General features: G+C 41.6%; 2 protein-coding genes across 2 annotated transcripts in view; both read left to right on the forward strand.

The window, feature by feature from the left end:
- The window catches only part of gngt2b (guanine nucleotide binding protein (G protein), gamma transducing activity polypeptide 2b), a 1,309-nt gene extending 630 nt beyond the window's left edge, over positions 1-679 (forward strand). Inside the window, exons 2-3 of the mRNA XM_043231023.1 lie at positions 80-168; positions 249-679. Coding sequence (XP_043086958.1) covers positions 85-168; positions 249-374 — 210 coding nt within the window. The 5' untranslated portion in view covers positions 80-84 and the 3' untranslated portion in view covers positions 375-679. The remainder of the gene's footprint in view (positions 1-79; positions 169-248) is intronic.
- A 2,646-nt stretch (positions 680-3,325) lies between these two features.
- On the forward strand, positions 3,326-22,920 carry si:ch1073-13h15.3 (inactive all-trans-retinol 13,14-reductase). Its single transcript, XM_043231031.1, has 11 exons — positions 3,326-3,506; positions 5,637-5,819; positions 6,324-6,565; positions 6,943-7,138; positions 17,959-18,156; positions 18,607-18,726; positions 18,804-18,942; positions 19,973-20,082; positions 20,588-20,754; positions 22,154-22,313; positions 22,390-22,920. The coding sequence occupies exons 1-11, from the start codon at positions 3,350-3,352 to the stop codon at positions 22,545-22,547; spliced, it is 1,830 nt and encodes a 609-aa protein (XP_043086966.1). The 5' UTR covers positions 3,326-3,349; the 3' UTR covers positions 22,548-22,920.

Below are 22,920 nucleotides of genomic sequence, written 5' to 3' on the forward strand. Positions count from 1 at the left end.
GTTGAAATAAACGGTGATTTTGTGAAATCTTTCAGTCTCATTCCTCGCTCATGTGACCTGTCTCTCGTGTCTCCGACAGGCAGGATGGCTCGGGACATGTCAGATAAAGACATCTTAAAGATGGAGCTGGATCAGCTGAAGCTGGAAGTGAACACTCCTCGGACTGCGGTGAGAAAGATTCACGGTTCTCCGTCTTCTGTGAAGGACCTCCTCATCCTCATCTTCTGTGTTTCTCTGGTTCTCTCCAGGTCTCCACGACAGCTCCAGAGATCATAGCGTTCGTGGAGGGCCTGTCCGCCGAGGACCCGCTGGTCAAAGGCGTCCCAGAAGACAAGAACCCGTTCAAGGAGAAGGGTGGATGTATTATTACGTAGCCGTGGCCCTGGAGGAACCAGGGCTCTGTTCAGCAACTCGTTTTGTATAAAACATCCATATTTGTACTAGAAACTAGTTTTGTATGCTCTACAGAAGAAGCGCTCGTGTCGTTCAGTAGATCCTGTGAGATGATGTTTTTAAAATAAACTCACTAGCAATTAAATCAAATGTCTTGCTGCTTGAACGAGGAGTTTGTTTTTAAAGGGACAGAGCGCTGATTTAAACCAGCCGCTGGAGACGGAGAGAAGATAAACGTGTAGCTCAGAACAAGTCAGTAATGAAGATTTCATCCGAAGCCCCAGGAGGCCTGATATCTGTCATGAAGCTCCACAGAACCATTAGCTGAACTTAAGCTCTTTCTCTGATCCTCATCTCAGGATTCAGCTTTTCATCCTCTAAGCTCCTTTTCTCTCTCTCTCTCTGTCTCTCTCTCTCTCTCTCTCTCTCTGTCTCTCTCCTCTTCTCTCTCTCTCTCTCTCTCTCTCTCTCTCTCTGTCTCTCTCTCTCTGTCTCTCACACACACACACACACACACACACACAAAATACCTCACATCTCTGAATATCTCAAAATATCATCTCAAAAGCAAGCATCTGTGTCACGTCTGCAAGGAAACAGACGCACCTTTGGTGTAATATAATGTTTTTGGTGTGCTCCTGTGTACACAGAGAGATTGATGGTAAAAAAACAACGCTATGAAAAAACGTTTTTTTCTTTACGGTAAGAATGAAAGGAAAGATATGGAGTTTCAGAAGAACGTGATCGCTCTACCAACAATAATATGTTCTCGATCACTAATGTTGGAATTAAATCCTGAAAGACTTTCTCTGAACGTTTAAGGTGTATGAGAACCTTACTTTGAACATTCTGAAGAAAGAAGAGTAAGATTTTAAAAACGTCAGGCAAACATCCAGGAAAACTGTTTATACTTTATGATAATAATGTCACTAGTTTATTCAATACACAGAACATGGAGAATAGTTAAGTGTTGTCCAGGCCTTTTTTTTCAAATACATCTCTTTCACATTATTAAAAAGAAAATAAAAGTGTGTAAAACTTTGCCAAGAAACAATGAGGGGAAAACTGTACAAACTTTTATAATCCCAGTAAATGTTGATCTTGTGGGACATTTTTTAGGTCCTCATGAGGAAACAAACTTATAAAACATACAGGATTACATTTTTTGAAAACGTAAAAATGTGAGTATTTTCCTGTAAGAGAACAATAAAACATACAGTCTGTACAGAATAAAACATTAGACCTATGAAGAGTCCCCATAAAACATGTAAACACAATGTGTGTGTGTGTGTGTGAGTGTGTGTGTGTGTGTGTGTGTGTGTGTGTGTGTGTGTGTGTGTGTGTGTGTGTGTGTGTGTGTGTGTGTGTGTGTGTGTGTGTGTGTGTGTGTGTGTGTGTGTGTGTGTGTGTGTGTGTGTGTGTGTGTGTGTGTGTGTGTGTGTGTGTGTGTGTGTGTGTGTGTGTGTGTGTGTGTGTGTGTGTGTGTGTGTGTGTGTGTGTGTGTGTGTGTGTGTGTGTGTGTGTGTGTGTGTGTGTGGGTGTGTGTGTGTGTGTGTGTGTGTGTGTATATGTGTGTGTGTGTGTGTGTGTGTGCGTGTGTGTGTGTGTGAGTGTGTGTGAATGTGTTGCATAAATGTAAAACCCAAACTGACCGCCTGTAGTTAGTTTACTGGGTCTGGAAAATATTACAGATATAATAAAGTCATAAAGATAAACGCAGCACAGATACAAGGATGTTTTTATCTTATCTTAATTACTTTATCTGCTCACGATAACCTAAAGAATAGTTTTCCACACTGTTGCTTAATCTAATGAGATGAAAACTCAAAGAGACGTGAAGATAAAGTGTTTTGCTGAACACAGCATCAGGGCTGATAAAAATTATACTTCAGTTCGTGAAGTCCTTTATTAAATCTGAGGGCCTTGATGATTGCTGTGAGTTTAATATATATATGTATTAAAAACATACTAAATAGTGTTTGTATTAATGTAAAAATGTGAGTAGATTCCTGTGTGTGTGTGTGTGAACATGTGTGTGTGTGTGTGTGTGTGTGTGTGTGTGTGTGTGTGTGTGTGTGTGTGTGTGTGTGTGTGTGTGTGTGTGTGTGTGTGTGTGTGTGTGTGTGTGTGTGTGTGTGTGTGTGTGTGTGTGTGTGTGTGTGTGTGTGTGTGTGTGTGTGTGTGTGTGTGTGTGTGTGTGTGTGTGTGTGTGTGTGTGTGTGTGTGTGTGTGTGTGTGTGTGTGTGTGTGTGTGTGTGTGTGTGTGTGTGTGTGTGTGTGTGTGTGTGTGTGTGTGTGTGTGTGTGTGTGTGTTATTCCACACAGATAAGATATTATATACTGATTTCCTATATATTTAGAATGTTTCTAAAGAAAGCATGCATTTAGCTTCATTTTATGTTCTAAAGATTTACAGAATAATATTTTTTTTTCTAACATTACTCAAAAGATTTTCAGGACATAAAATAAAGCCAAAGGCATGCCTTCATTATATCGTATGCCCAGAGAAAAAAGACTTTTCACACACATTTATTTGTGTATTCCTCAGAACTATCATTTCTTTCTTCTGTCTGTGAAAATAAAGATCATGTAATGGACAACAATCTTTAGAATATCTAAAAACTCCCACGGGTCCGGAGTGAAGTCTCTCTCTTTCTTTCCCGTTTCTTTCACGTAAATGATTAGTGTCTCGATGGTTTTTCTCATGTGATTCACAAAACATTTTAAGTGTGCTCGAAGCGTCCAGATCCTTCCTTGGGTTCATTGTGCTTGAAACAAAGTAAACCAGTTCTCCGTTGTTTACTTCTCTAACATAAATGTTTGCTCGGGATCTGTATTAAATATTAGCGCTCTTATCTGGACGCGTTGCTTCATCCCTCATTCACGGAGACCTTTGCTCTTGGCTTGTATATAAAGCCAGGCTTCCTTGCTCTCTTAGAAGAGACGGCTGGTCAGGATGTGGCTGCTGGTGTTTGTGGGTTCTGTGCTGATCTGGGCCGGAGGAACGCTCTGGTTCCTGAGGAGGAAGCCCAGTCCGTTTTCAGCGGCGTCGGTGAGGCCCGCAGGACCTTTAGAGCTGGACCAGAAGACGAGAGACAGGGTGCTCAAACAAGGTGAAGCTCCAGATTAAATGCTTCTTTGACCTCCGGACGACCCCAGAGGGGTTTTAAGCCTGTTCCGTTAATCTGAAGCTTTTTAGAGCAAACGGGCGATCTGATGTGAGCTAATCTTCATACGAGGACGTTTCTGTGTCCATCGTTTAATCCTCGTGCTGAAAACATTATAAGTGTATTAAAACGCAGCACTCGTGAAGAACGTGTTGATAGTTTTAAGTCTCCGTTGCATCCTTTTCTTTATTATTGAGTCAAATGTCTTAAAGAATGTCTGAGAATTTATTAAAATCATCGTAATTGTCCATATCCAGTATTATCAGTATTGTTTGCTCTCATATGAGTGCGCATTGCATCTGAAAAAAGAGGACGTTAATGTTTGTGATTTTTAGGGGTTTTTTAATATATGCATGGATAAATTAATAACAATTCACATTTATAATAAACAAGAATTATTGATTGTACGGTTAAGTAAAAATTGTTACATTCATGCAAATTCAAACCTATGTAAATGTATTTTTAATGAATTTATTTATGTTTTTTTTTAAATAATACAGTGTGTTCTTTAAATGATAGTAAGACCGCTATAATAGCATACTTAAAGCAATAATAAAAAGAATTATTTCAGAAATAATATGACTCAGAAATAACTGAATGTAACGTTCTCGCACCTTACTGCATTATTTGCAATTAAATTAATATATACGCAATTTGTTGACCTTTTTGACACACTTAGAAGATAATCTTCACATAAAGTATGTTTTCAGGAGGTTAATGCACTGACAAGCATTTATAGTTCAAATAAATGAATAAAGGTTAGTGAAAAGACAGCAGTCGTATCAAATAACACACACTGAAACAGAACACCTAAACTGTTTAAGGTAATCTAATTATGTAAAGTCTTGTCAATCCAATTGTAAAACAATTAAGATGTGTGTCAATGGCCGTGCCGTATCTTAATTAGATTAGCTGACTGTGATGACTCCCAGAGATCACACAAACCTTCACAGATAATGCAGCACTTGCTCATATTTTGTGGCCACATGGACTCCTTATCAGGTTTTTTCCGTGACATACCAGCCTTTCAGATCCCGACTGTTCACTCCTGAATCCCTCGCTCTGTTTCTGATGCACGAACACCCCTAGTGAAAAAGAAATAGACAGGTTTATTGCATGCTAAGTACACCACAAACACATTTATGTGCTTCATAAAATGCTTTGCAATTGCGTTTGTAGTATACTAAACTGGAAGTCAACTAATTTTGAGCTTAATGCACTTTAACTGTGCAGAAGCAGAGCTGAAGTAGGATTAAAGATATACTTATACTACTTGTTTGTGCAAAAAAGTGGAATTATTGCAAGTATCCTTCAGGTACACTTCAAATATCTTGCGTTTAAAGACTGATTTCATCAAAGATCATACACAAAGTGACATTAAACACGTTTTAGACTTAATATAAGTTAAGTGCGTGCCCCTATTATGGGTTGTGAAAGATTTATATTCTGGTTTTGTGAGTCTCCAGCAACAGGATGACATGCATGAAAAAAACACTTTCATTTTCTTATCTAGGAATTTATTTTGACTTTACTTTCATTTAAGCAGAGACACCTTGTGGTGAAGAATGAATCTGCATCTTCATTCAGACCAACAAGTGGGCGGGAAATATGCTAATGTTTAATGTTTCAATGAGACTAACTTTATACACAGTGCACTTTAAAATATGCTTAAATATCAGTGACTCTTGAGTTTCCAGCTTAATATACTAAAAATGATTCTTTAGTGTTTCTTAAGATAAAATGAAGATCATCTAAGTGTACTCGGCTGTGCTATATTATATATAGACACAATGCATATGAACTAAAATGCACTAAAATGTATTTAGTTACCACTTGTAGCACACTTCAAATCATCTTTCATACAATAGTACACTCAAGCGGTCACTGAATCCATTTCTAAAAACAATGATAGTACGTTAAAACTGCATTTTAGTTCATATTCATGGCGTCTCGTGGAAGTATACTTGTTTTTAGTAAATAGATATTACTTTTTTAGTAGGGACTGCTGCATGAATTAGTTTTTTTGCTCCTTTTTGAGTGCATGTAATGTATATTGACTTGCTTGTGCATTTCCAGGATTTACCAAGGACAGGATCCCAGAGAATCTGGATGCGGTGGTGATCGGCAGCGGGATCGGAGGGATGACGGCTGCAGCGACGATGGCCAAAGCAGGGAAGAGAGTCCTGGTTCTGGAGCAGCACGACGTGTCCGGAGGCTGCTGTCACACCTTCACCGAGAAGGGCTTCGAGTTCGACGTGGGTCCGTCCCGCTCCTCACCAGATCCCAAAAACCACAAGCAGCTGAAGATGCGTCTCAGCAGCGGATGTGAATGGGTGCCGTCAGAATGAGAGTCCAAACAGCTCCATCAGTTAACGTCTGGAGGAAGAGTTATTATTAATAAACATCTGAACGCTGGATTAGTTTGATCTTCTGTCTTCTCCAGATGTTAGTGCTGTGGATTATTCTGATGATTCCGACGGCACCCATTCACTTCCATTACTGAGACGCATTTCTCCATACCAGATGAATTAGCAAACTCATTCTGATCTTTTACCTCATTCTGGCTCATTAAAAACTTTGGGTCAACTACTCCTTCAGGGTCTTTCAAACGTTTAGTTTCATTTGTCTATATTTTGCATTAAAAGGAATAATAAAAGGTGGTTTATTCGGCACCTGTGACGCAAAACTTCACTTCTGTGTTAGCGAGGTAAAGGCTAGGTTTCTTGACACTGTAGGTCCTAACGTCTTGTTTCTTCTCAAAAGGACTCCACTACTTTGGTCAGCTGCACGAAAACGGTCTGCTGAAGGTCGCTTTTGACCAAATCACCGAGGGTCAGCTGGAGTTTGTGGAGCTGCCACAGCATTTCGACAGCGTCGTGATCGACGACAACGGAGAGCGGAGAGACTACGCCGTCTTGAGCGGCAAGAGCGAGATGGAGCAGAACCTGAAGAAGTGCTTTCCTGATGACGTCAGAGCTGTGGAGGAGTTCTTCAAGATCATGAAGGTGGATTTCTAAAACATGAACGCTCAGTGCTTATCCGACTAAATCGTTTGAGAAAATAATTATTAATATTCGCGATTAAGAGGTGTATTATGTGCCTTCCAGACACACGCATGCAATATGTGTTTTGTTTTCGTTCTTTTTCTTATCTGATCTTGTCTGACGTATTGAGAACTTTTATCATTTTTACATCGAAAAAACGTAATGAAATAAAAAAATAAAATGTACTAAAAATACTGCAAAATTAAAACATAAATAAAATGTATAAAAATAATTAAAAATGAAATGAAATTATAATCTCTTCTCTTCTCTCCTCTTCTTCTTCTCTCCTCTCCTCCTCTCCTCTCCTCTCCTCTCCTCTCCTCTCCTCTTCTCTTCAGGTCACAGCCAGGCAGATTCCCTTCTTGGCCGTCCTAAAGCTGATTCCTGAGTGGTTGGCTCTGTTTCTGCTCAAAAGCGGCATCGCTAATCTCTTCTCGTCCATCTTTCGTCTCTCAGTCTCTAACGCCACGGAGGTCAACAACAGACTGACCTCCAACAAGGACTTGCATTTGATCTTCTCATATTTCTTTTACGGTGAGGCTTTCCTTGTGATGAAATACAAATCAAATGATCTACTTCACCATTTTTTTTTCTAAAAAACAAAAACAAAAGATGGAAGAAAAAAGAAAGACATAAATGACATATTAATGCAGTCCGCAAACGATTACATTATCACATGCGATGACTTCATCACACACGATGACATCATCACACGCAATGACATCATCACACGTGATTACATCATCATCACACAATGATATCATCACACAAGATGACTTCATCACACACAATGACTTCATCACACACAATGACATCATCACACGCAATGACATCACATGCGATTACATCATCATCACACAATGACATCATCACACAAAATGACATCATCACACGCGATTACATCATCATCACACAATGACATGATCACACGCGATGACTTCATCACACACAATGACTTCATCACACGCAATGACTTCACACGCGATGACATCATCACACGCGATGACATCATCACACACTATGACATCATCACACGCGATGACATCATCACACGCGATGACTTCATCACACGTGATGAAATCATCACACGTGATGACGACATCACACGCGATTACATCATCATCACACAATGACATCATCATCACACAATGACATTATAACACGCGATGACATCATCACACGCGATGACTTCATCACACATGATGACATCATCACACGTGATGACGACATCACACGCGATTACATCATCATCACACAATGACATCACACGCGATTACATCATCACCACACAATGACATCATCACACGCGATGACTTCATCACACGCGATGACATCATCACACGCAATGACATCATCACACGCGATGACATCATCACACGCGATGACATCATCACACGCGATGACATCATCACACGCGATTACTTCATCATCACACAATAACATCATCACACACAATGACATCATCACATGTGATGACGACATCACACGTGATTACATCATCATCACACAATGACATGATCACACGCGATGACTTCATCACACACAATGACATCATCACACAATGACATCATCACACGCGATGACATCATCACACGCGATAACATCATCACACGTGATGACATCATCACACACAATGACATGATCACACGCGATGACATCATCATCACACAATGACATCATCACACATGATGACATCATCACACGTGATTACATCATCATCACACAATGACATCATCACACATGATGACATCATCACACGTGATTACATCATCATCACACAATAACATCATCACACACAATGACATCATCACACGTGATGACATCATCATCACACAATGACATCATCACACATGATGACATCATCACACGTGATTACATCATCATCACACAATGACATCATCACACGCGATGACATCATCACACGCCATGACATCACACGCGATGACATCATCACACGCGATGACATCATCACACGCAATGACATCATCACACACAATGACATGATCACACGCGATGACATCATCATCACACAATGACATCATCACACATGATGACATCATCACACGTGATTACATGATCATCACACAATGACATCATCACACATGATGACATCATCACACGTGATTACATCATCATCACACAATAACATCATCACACACGATGACATCATCACACGTGATGACATCATCATCACACAATGACATCATCATGACATCATCACGCGATGATTACATCATCATCACACAATGACATGATCACATCATCATCACACAATGACATCATCACACGCGATGCATCATGACATGCATGACATCACACACATCACACGCGATGACATCATCACACGCGGCGACATCATCACACACACAATGACATCATCACACACAATGACATGATCACACGCGATGACATCATCACATGCCATGACATCATCACACACGACGACATCATCACACGCGATGACATCATCACACGCGATGACTTCATCACACACAATGACATGATCACACGCGATGACATCATCACACAATATGACATCATCATCACACAATGACATCATCACACATGATGACATCATCACACACGATGACATCATCATCACACAATGACATCATCACACGCTGGCGATGACATCATCACATGCCATGACATCACACGCGATGACATCATCACACACGATGACATCACATCATTACACGCGATGACATCATCACACAATGACATCATCACATCATCATCACGCGCGATCATCACACATCATCACAATGACACGCAATGACATCATCACACGCAATGACATCATCATCACATGCACGCGATGACATCATCACACACGATGACATCATCACACACAATGACATCATCACACACGATGACATCATCACACATGTGATCACGACATCATCATCACACATCACACAATGATGACATCATCATCACACATTGACATCATCACACGCAATGACATCATCACACGCGATGACATCATCACACGTGATGACATCATCATCACACAATGACATCATCACACATGATGACATCATCTGCGTGATTACATCATCATCACACAATGACATCATCATCACACACAATGACATCATCACACGCGTGATGACATCATCATCACACAATGACATCATCACACATGATGACATCATCACACGCGTGATTACATCATCATCACACAATGACACATCATCACACAATGATGACATCATCACACATGACATGACATCACACGCGATGACATCATCACACACACATCACACGCGATGACATCATCACACACAATGCGATGACATCATCAATGACACACATGACATGATCACACGCGATGACATCATCATCACACAATGACATCATCACACATGATGACATCATCACACGTGATTACATCATCATCACACACAATGATGACATCATCACACGTGATGACATCATCATCACACAATGACATCATGACACACACTGCGATGACATCATCACATGATGACATCATCAATGATCATCACACAATGACATCATCACACATGATGACATCATCACACACGTGATGACATCATCATCACACAATGACATCATCACACACATCATCACACGCGATGACATCATCACACAATGACATCACACACGCCATGACATCATGATGACATCATCACATGACATCACACACAATGCGATGACATCATCACGCACAATGACATCATCACACACAATGACATCATCACACACAATGACATGACGATGACATCATCACATGCCATGACATCATCACACCAATGACATCATCACACGCGATGACATCATCACACGCGATGACTTCATCACACACAATGACATGATCACACGCGATGACATCATCACACAATATGACATCATCATCACACAATGACATCATCACACATGATGACATCATCACACGTGATTACATCATCATCACACAATGACATCATCACACGCGATGACATCATCACATGCCATGACATCACACGCGATGACATCATCACACACGATGACACGATGACATCATCACACACAATGACATCATCACACGCGATGACATCATCACACGCGCAATGATCATCATCACACGCAATGACATCATCACACGCGATGACATCATCACACGCGATGACTTCATCATCACACAATAACATCATCACACACAATGACATCATCACATGTGATGACGACATCACACGCGATTACATCATCATCACACATTGACATCATCACACACAATGACATCATCACACAATGACATCATCACACGCGATGACATCATCATCACACGCAATGACATCATCACTGCGCAATGACATCATCACACGCGATGACATCATCATGACGTGATGATGACATCGCTAATGACTTCACGCGCGATGACATCATCATCACACAATGACATCATCACAAGCGATTACATCATCATCACACAATGACATCATCACACACAATGATTTCATCATGATTTCATCATCATGACATGATCACACGCGATGACTTCATCACACACAATGACATCATCACACACAATGACATCATCACACGCCGACATCACATCACACACAATGACATCATCACACACAATGATTGATCACACATGATGACATCATCACACGCAATGACGACACATCATCACACGCGATCACATCATCACACACGCGATGACATCATCACACGCGATGACATCATCACACGCGATGACATCATCACACACTATGACATCATCACACATGATGACATCATCACGCACAATGACATCTGCGCGATTACATCATCATCACACAATGATGACATCATCACGCGATGACTTCATCACACGCGATGACATCATCACACGCGATGACATCATCACACGCGATGACATCATCACACGCGATGACATCATCACACGCAATGACATCACATCATCACACGCGATGACATCACACACAATGACATCATCACACGCGACACATCATCATCACACAATGACATCATCACACGCAATGACATCATCACACGCGATGACATCATCACACGCGATGACATCACACGTGATGACATCATCACACGCGATGACATCATCACACACGATGACATCATTACACGCGATGACATCATCACACACAATGACATCATCACACACAATGACATCATCACACGCAATGACATCACACGCGATTACATCATCACCACACAATGACATCATCACACGCGATGACTTCATCACACGCGATGACATCATCACACGCAATGACATCATCACACGCAATGACATCATCACACAATAACATCAATAACACATGACTTCATCATCACACAATAACATCATCACACACAATGACATCATCATGTGATGCGCGACGCGATGACATCATCACACGCGATTACATCATCATCACACAATGACATGATCACACGCGATGACTTCATCACACACAATGACATCATCACACAATGACACATCACACACGCGATGACATCATCACACGCGATGATGACATCATCACACGCGATGACATCATCACACGCGATGACATCATCACACGTGATGATGACATCACACACAATGATGATGACATCATCACACACAATGACATCACGCGCGATTACATCATCGTCACACAATGACATCATCACACACAATGATTTCATCACACGCGATGACATCATCACACGCGATGACATCATCACACGCGATGACATCATCACACGCGATGACATCATCACACACGATGACATCATCACACGCAATGACATCATCACACGCGATGACATCATCACACGCAATGACTTCACACGCGATGACATCATCACACACGCACGATGACATCACACGATGATGACATCATCGCGACGACATCATCACACACTATGACATCATCACACACGATGACATCATCACACGCAATGACATCACACGCGATTACATCATCACCACACAATGACATCATCATCACACACGCGATGACTTTATCACATCACACGCGATGACATCATCACATGCAATGACATCATCACACTCAATGACATCATCACACACGATGACATCATCACCACACAATGACTTCATCACACGCAATGACATCATCACACGCGATGACATCATCACACGCGATGACTTCATCATCACACTATAACATCATCACACACAATGACATCATCACACATGACGACACATCACACGCGACATCATCATCACACAATGACATGATCACACGCGATGACTTCATCGCACACAATAGCATCATCACACAATGACATCATCACGCGATGACATCATCACGCGATGATCACACGATGACATCATCACACGCGATGACATCATCACACGCAATGACTTCACACGCGATGACATCATCACACACAATGACATCATCACACGCGATTACATCATCATCACACAATGACATCATCACACACAATGATTTCATCACACGCGATGACATCATCACACGCGATGACATCACACGTGATGACATCATCACACGCGATGACATCATCACACACGATGACATCATTACACGCGATGACATCATCACACACAATGACATCATCACACACAATGACATCATCACACGCAATGACATCACACGCGATTACATCATCACCACACAATGATGACATCACACGCGCGATGACATCATCACACGCGATGACATCATCACACGCAATGACATCATCACACGCAATGACATCATCACACAATAACATCAATAACACATGACTTCATCATCACACAATAACATCATCACACACAATGACATCATCACATGTGATGACGACATCACACGCGATTACATCATCATCACACAATGACATGATCACTGCATGACACACACATGACATGATCACACGCGATGACATCATCACACATGATGACATCATCACACAACATCATCACACGCATGACATCATCACACGCGATGACATCATCACACGTGATGATGACATCACACGCAATGACTTCACACGCGATGACATCATCACACACAATGACATCATCACACGCGATTACATCATCGTCACACAATGACATCATCACACACAATGATTTCATCACACGCGACATGACATCATCACACGCTGATGATGACATCATCATCATCACACGCGATGACATCATCACACACGATGACATCATTACACGCGATGACATCATCACACACAATGACATCATCACACACGATGACATCATCACACGCAATGACATCGCACACGCGATGACATCATCACCACACAATGACATCATCACGCGATGACTTCATCATCACATCACACGCTGATGACATCATCACATGCAATGACATCATCACACGCAATGACATCATCACACACGATGACATCATCACACGCGATGACTTCATCACACACAATGACATGATCACACGCGATGACATCATCACACGTGATGACATCATCATCACACAATGACATCATCACACATGATGACATCATCACACGTGATTACATCATCATCACACAATGACATCATCACACGCGATGACATCAACACACGCCATGACATCACACGCGATGACATCATCACACGCGATGACATCATCACACACGATGACATCATTACACGCGATGACATCATCACACACAATGACATCATCACACACAATGACATCATCACACGCAATGACATCACACGCGATTACATCATCACCACACAATGACATCATCACACGCAATGACATCATCACACGCGATGACATCATCACACGCGATGACTTCATCATCACACAATAACATCATCACACACAATGACATCATCACACGTGATGACGACATCACACGCGATTACATCATCATCACACACTGACATGATCACACGCGATGACTTCATCACACACAATGACATCATCACACAATGACATCGTCACACGCGATGACATCATCACACGCAATGACATCATCACACGCATCATGACATCACATCACGCAATGACTTCACACGCGCGATGACATCATCACACACAATGACATCATCACACGCGATTACATCATCATCACACAATGACATCATCACACACAATGATTTCATCACACGCGCGATGACACATCATCATCACGCGATGACATCACACGCGATGACATCATCACACGCGATGACATCATCACACACGATGACATCATCACACGCAATGACATCATCACACGCGATGACATCATCACACGCAATGACTTCACACGCGATGACATCATCACACGCGATAACATCATCACACACGATGACATCATTACACGCGATGACATCATCATCACACACAATGACATCATCACACAATGACAATGACATCATCACACGCAATGACATCACGCGATTACATCATCACATCACACAATGACATCATCACACGATGACTTCATCACACGCGCGATGACATCATCACACGCGATGACATCACACGCGATGACATCATCACACGCGATGACATCATCACACGCGATGACATCATCACACACAATGACATCATCACACACAATGACATCATCACACGCAATGACATCACACGCGATTACATCATCACCACACAGTGACATCATCACACGCGATGACTTCATCACACGCGATGACATCATCACACACGATGACTTCATCATCACACAATAACATCATCACACGCAATGACACACGCGCGATTACATCATCACCACACAATGACATCATCACACGATGATGACATCACACGCGATGACTTCATCACACGCAATGACATCATCACACGCAATGACATCATCACACGCGATGACATCATCACACACGATGACTTCATCATCACACAATAACATCATCACACACAATGACATCATCACATGTGATGACAACATCACATGCGATTACATCATCATCACACAATGACATGATCACACGCGATGACTTCATCACACACAATGACATCATCACACAATGACATCATCACACGCGATGACATCATCACACGCGATGACATCATCACACGCAATGACATCATCACACGCGATGACATCATCACACATGATGACATCATCACACGTGATGACGACATCACACGCAATGACTTCACACGCGATGACATCATCACACACAATGACATCATCACACGCGATTACATCATCATCACACAATGACATCATCACACACAATGATTTCATCACACGCGATGACATCATCACACGCGATGACATCACACGCGATGACATCATCACACACGATGACATCATTACACGCGATGACATCATCACACACAATGACATCATCACACACAATGACATCATCACACACAATGACTTCACACGCGATGACATCATCACACACAATGACATCATCACACGCGATTACATCATCATCACACAATGACATCATCACACACAATGATTTCATCACACGCGATGACATCATCACACGCGATGACATCACACGCGATGACATCATCACACGCGATGACATCATCACACGCGATGACATCATCACACGCGATGACATCATCACACGCAATGACATCATCACACGCAATGACATCATCACACGCAATGACTTCACACGCGATGACATCATCACACGCGATGACATCATCACACACGATGACATCATTACACGCGATGACATCATCACACACAATGACATCATCACACACAATGACTTCACACGCGATGACATCATCACACGCGATTACATCATCACCACACAATGACATCATCACACGCGATGACTTCATCACGCAGCGATGACATCACACGCGATGACGATGACATCACACGCGATGACATCATCACACGCGATGACATCATCACACACGATGACATCACACGCGATGACATCATCACACGCAATGACATCATCACACGCGATGACATCATCACACACGATGACTTCATCATCACACAATAACATCATCACACGCAATGACATCACACGCGATTACATCATCACCACACAATGACATCATCACACGCGATGACTTCATCACACGCGATGACATCATCACACGCAATGACATCATCACACGCAATGACATCATCACACGCGATGACATCATCACACACAATGACTTCATCATCACACAATAACATCATCACACACAATGACATCATCACATGTGATGACGACATCACATGCGATTACATCATCATCACACAATGACATGATCACACGCGATGACTTCATCACACACAATGACATCATCACACAATGACATCATCACACGCGATGACATCATCACACGCGATGACATCATCACACATGATGACATCATCACACATGATGACATCATCACACGTGATGACGACATCACACGCAATGACTTCACACGCGATGACATCATCACACACAATGACATCATCACACGCGATTACATCATCATCACACAATGACATCATCACACACAATGATTTCATCACACGCGATGACATCATCACACGCGATGACATCATCACACGCGATGACATCATCACACACGATGACATCATCACACACGATGACATCATTACACGCGATGACATCATCACACACAATGACATCATCACACACAATGACATCATCACACGCAATGACATCACACGCGATTACATCATCACCACACAATGACATCATCACACGCGATGACTTTATCACACGCGATGACATCATCACACGCAATGACATCATCACACGCAATGACATCATCACACACGATGACATCATCACACGCGATGACATCATCACACGCGATGACTTCATCACACACAATGACATGATCACACAAAATGACATCATCACACACGATGACTTCATCACACTGGATTACATCATCACCACACAATGACATCATCACACGCGATGACATCATCACACACAATGACTTCATCACACACGATGAGTTCATCACACGCGATGACATCACACGCGATTACATCATCACACGCGATGACATCATCACACACAATGACATCACACGCGATTACATCATCACCACACAATGACATCATCACACGCGATGACTTCATCACACGCGATAACATCATCACACGCAATGACATCATCACACACGATGACATCATCACACTCGATGACATCATCACACGCGATGACTTCATCACACACAATGACATCATCACACAAAATGACATCATCACACATGATGACTTCCTCACACAGCTTCTGATTCTTGCTTCCTAACATATAAATAGTTTGGTTCTGTTTGCCGTTTTTAGAAGCCCTCCCCATCCCCAGCACCAGCCTTCGTGATGTTTTAAACCATGAATTATGACATCACAATCATAATATAAAAGTCAACTCTCATTCCACAAAACATCAGCGTCAACACTTTCCATGCACATTCATTTGAGGAGAAATACAGTATCTCCAATCTCAAAAATCACTACATAACGGCTGTTTTCTCCAGGTGTTCCTCCTAAAGACTCCAGCTGCATGATCAACGCTCTGATGCTGCATCACTTTAAGCGTGGAGCGTATTACCCCAAAGGGGGCGCCAGCGAGATCCCCTTCCACATCACTAGAGTCATTCAGAAACACGGGGGCAGAGTTCTGGTCCGAGCGCCGGTCAGCCGCATCCTCGTTGATGGGAAAGGAGCTGCTTACGGTCAGATTAATACTGCAATGAGAAATAAATCTTCTGCTGTAGTGTCTCAGCGGGAAATAACAGTTTCCATTTCCAAACGATCACTTGGCCGTTAATCGAGTGAGATGTCCGAGGTCTGATCTTTAGAAACAGAACTGAGACTCGATCCAGAAGAACTGTGTCTCCGAGATGCTTCAAGAAACTGCTCGAGGGCAAAAGAAATGAACACTAAAACTATGACACTTTTTTTTCCCTTTCACACTAATTACAGAGCATCATTTTTTGAAGAATATCTTCTTATAATTAAAAGCAATATTAATATGCCGGGATATCTGAAAACTGATGCTTTTGGACGTTAGTTTTGGACCAGTTTCCTGTTGACACACTGCAGCAAAAGATTGGTAGAAATGAACCAGTTTTGGCTGCTGTAAATGATGTACTCTGGTGTTGATCAAACTGTCTGGTGGACAGGAGTGACAGTGAAGAAAGGAGACGAAGACGTGGAGATTAGGGCTCCTGTCATCATCTCCAACTGTGGGATCTTCAACACCTTCCAGAAGCTCTTACCTCCAGAAGTACAAGTTAAACCGGGTGAGCATAAACTACGTGCAGTGGATCATCTTTAGTGCTCTTGAGAGACATGGATGTGCTCTTCTCCGATCTTTCAGAGATTCAGAGTCGTCTGGACATGATGAGGCCAGGTAAAGCCTCGTTCCTGCTGTTCTCGGGGTTCGATGCCACGCAGGAAGAGCTAGGAATTGTGCCCAACAGCATCTGGCTCTTCAGATCCAACGACATGGACGCCATGTCAGTATCAAACCAGACTGCAACCAGTATTGAGATGCATGAACCCAAAAACACCACACCAAACGATCCCAACACCCCGCTACAGTACTGATATTATATTATCAAATACATATAAAACTGCATCTTTCTGTAGTAAGATTAATCCTGAACAAAGACGGAAACTGAAGGAGCACTTAAGGAGCAAACAAGATGATTAATTAGCACAGGTGCAAACTAATGAAGGAAATCAAGAGACACAGAAAAATGACCAAATAAGGAAAAACAGGAACTTTGGGAATATGTTTGCATGTAGAATCAAATGCAAAATAATAAACCTGTTTACTATTCAATAAAACGCTATTCAGCGTTCTTAACAAAAAAACGATCAAAGATTGTGCACTAAACCAAGATGTAAAGTCTTAAGTGGAACCCGTTTTTAGTTTTATTATACTATAAATATACTTTAATGTCACTTCTATTGAAACTTGTATGCCATGTTTGTAATTATACATTTGAAATAATAAAGTTGAATCTAATTTTAATGAAATTTAGATAAGATATATAGATAAAATGATAATCTGCTGCTTTAGTATGTTAGGAAAGACATTAAAATAACTGAACCTCTTTAAAGCACAATAAAATATGAAAACATAATCATTTTTAATGCATGCTTTAAAGTAAAACAAATATGAAATTATTAAACAGTGCACTTTTAAAAGAAACAGCAACTCCCTTTAAGCGCAGATAATCTTTACATTCGCATTTACGCAGATTGTCTTTAATTTAATCAAAATTTTTGCATTGCATTTTTTAGATATTTTTAATATTATTGTTTCAAAACAATTAAGCGCACTTTTTTTCGCAGAGGAGAAAAAAAACAAACAAAACAAAACACAGCTTCACCCTAATATGTGCAAAGTCCAACAATAAATGGAAGTGAAGGCAAACTAAGTGAATGAGTTGTAATCAAACACTAGGTAGTGCTGTTGACTAGAGTGTGTCTCCTTCCTGTGAAAACATGCCGTAGAAGTAAAGCACGTCTGACCCGCAGGATGCAGGAGTTCTTCAGTATGAGTAAAGATGAAGCACCGGAGAACATCCCCATGGCCCTCGTCACCTTCCCTTCAGCTAAAGACCCCACGTCACAGATCCGGCACCCAGGTAACATCTGGGCTCAGCAAAGACGCATCTTTTCAGAAAAAAATACAGTAAAATCAGGAAAAATGTGAAATATTATTGCCGTTTAAAAGAACTGTTTTCTGTGTGAATGTGTGTTAAAGTTTAATTTATTTCTGTGATTTTCAGTATCATTACTCCAGTCTTCAGAGTCACGTGATCTTCAGAAATCTGAATAATACACTGATTTACTGCTCGAGGAACACTTATCAATGTTATAAACAGATATGTTTCTGGAAACCTTGGTATATTGTTTTTCAGAATTCACAGATGCATAGGAAGTTCAAAAGAGCAGCATTTATTTGAAATAGAAATCTTTCGTATCACTTCGGTGTGTATTCCTTGCTTTTAAGTAAGTGCTGATGTAACTGTCTGAAAGTGTCTGATGTACAGAAGAAGAGAAAAACACAGTTACCGTTTAGTCAAAGTCAGCGCTGGTTCTGTGAACGTCAAACATGATTCCGTCGTGCTTCTGTGGACTCGTTTCCAGGCAAGTCGTGTATGACCATCCTGACCATGGTGAACTACGAATGGTTCGAGGAGTGGAGAGACACCAGAGTGAGGAAGAGAGGAGGCGATTACTTCGACTATAAGATGAGATTCGGCCGCTGTCTGTTTGACTGGGCCTGCGAACACTTCCCGAAGCTCCGAGACAAGGTACTGAAGTCCGACGTGAAGTCAGTGATGAACACATCTCTCCAGCAGGTCCTTTAACATTTACCTTCATCTCAGACACGCTGAAGACCTCCAGAAAACTACATCAACTCTAACTCAAGCGTAATACGCACAAAAAAGTCACTGTGATATAACCAGATATTTATGCTCTGTATTATTTGTAAAAGTAATTTTACTTTTGATTGTTTTGTTTAAGGCACTAAGAGACTTTTCTATTCACCAGAAGACTAGTAATATCAGTAAATATTGACCTTTTGGGGACATTTTTTAGGTCCTAGAAACTAGTTTATTAATCACACAGAGTGATGTTTTTGAGAAAGTAAAAAAGTAGTTTTCTGTAATGGGTGTAGTGTTAGTGTAGATAGAACACCATAAACTATAAAAACTGTGTGTGTGAGCGTGTGTGTATGTGTGTGTGTGTGTGTGTGTGTGTGTGTGTGTGTGTGTGTGTGTGTGTGTGTGTGTGAGCGTGTGTGTGTGTGTGTGTGTGTGTGTGTGTGTGTGTGTGTGTGTGTGTGTGTGTGTGTGTGTGTGTGTGTGTGTGTGTGTGTGTGTGTGTGTGTGTGTGTGTGTGTGTGTGTGTGTGTGTGTGTGTGTGTGTGTGTGTGTGTGTGTGTGTGTGTGTGTGTGTGTGTGTGTGTGTGTGTGTGTGTGTGTGTGTGTGTGTGTGTGTGTGTGTGTGAGCGTGTGTGTGTGTGTGTGTGTGTGTGTGTGTGTGTGTGTGAGTGTGTGTGTGTGTGTGTGTGTGTGTGTGTGTGTGTGTGTGTGTGAGTGTGTGTGTGTGTGTATGTGTGTGTGTGTGTGTGTGTGTGTGTGTGTGTGAGCGTGTGTGTCTGTGTGTGTGTGAGTGTGTGTGAGCATGTGTGTATGTGTGTGTGAGTGTGTGTGTGTGTGTGTGTGTGTGTGTGTGTGTGTGCGTGTGTGTGTGTGTGTGTGAGTGTGTGTGAGCGTGTGTGGATTTGTGTGAGCGTGTGTGTGTGTGTGTGTGTGTGTGTGTGCGTGCTTGTGTTCCTGTGTGTGTGTATGTGACTTTGTATGTGTGTATGTGCATGTGTGTGTTCGCGTGCGCACGTGTGTGTGTGTGTGTGTGTGTGTGTGTGTGTGTGTGTGTGTGTGTGTGTGTGTGCACCTGGTATTTATCACGTTATAAATGTCTCCTCAAGGATAGTAATCCCAGTAAATGTTGATCTTGTGGGACATTTTTTAGGTCCTCATGAGGAAACAAACTTATAAAACATACAGGATTTAATTTTTGAAAACGTAAAAATGTGAGTATTTTCCTGTAAGAGAACAATAAAACATACAGTCTGTACAGAATAAAACATTAGACCTATGAAGAGTCCCCATAAAACATGTAAACACAATGTGTGTGTGTGTGTAGCTGGTCTTTCAGGAGGCGGCCACTCCTCTGACAAACACACACTATCTGAGCTGTAATCTAGGGGCCATCTACTCTGCTGACCACAATCTGGAGCGTTTCTACGCCGAGGCCATGGCCCGAAACCGATGCGACACTCCGGTCAAGAACCTTTACCTGTCAGGTACTGATCTCCTCCGTCTCCAGAGAGCAGAGCGTTAGAGACTAGGAGGCGTTTCTGAGGTGTGTGTGTTCTCCAGGACAGGATATCTTCAGCTGCGGCGTCGCCGGGGCTCTTCACGGAGGTCTTCTGTGTGCCTCCACCGTCCTCAGATACCCCGTCTACATCGACCTGCTGCTCATCAAGAAGAAGCTGAAGTGGAGGAGAGCGAAGGAGGCCAAGCACAAGCAGCACTGATCCTACAGAAACACCAGAGAGCTTCTAGAAAGATGAAGATCAGCCCCGAACTGTTGCTTTGGGGTTATTTGTTATATATCTGTTTTATGTTTAAACCTATAGCACTGCATGCCTATAAAACACATTTAATAATCTAGAAAATAGCAATAAATTCATAGATTTTTTTTTCTCTCCATTATGTACTTTTTTATTTGACTTTAACATTTTACACTATATAGTGCTGAAGTAAGTTTGCATTACCCTGTTCCCTAAAAAGAATTAATAATATAATTTTTTTAAATATATGAATTTTAATTAGACATTTTTATAAATGTTTTTGAATTTTATATATATATTATAAATATGTTCCACAGAAGTAAAACAACTAAATATA

The sequence above is a fragment of the Puntigrus tetrazona genome, unplaced genomic scaffold, assembly GCF_018831695.1.
Source record: "Puntigrus tetrazona isolate hp1 unplaced genomic scaffold, ASM1883169v1 S000000270, whole genome shotgun sequence".
NCBI classification, from domain to species: Eukaryota; Metazoa; Chordata; class Actinopteri; order Cypriniformes; family Cyprinidae; genus Puntigrus; species Puntigrus tetrazona.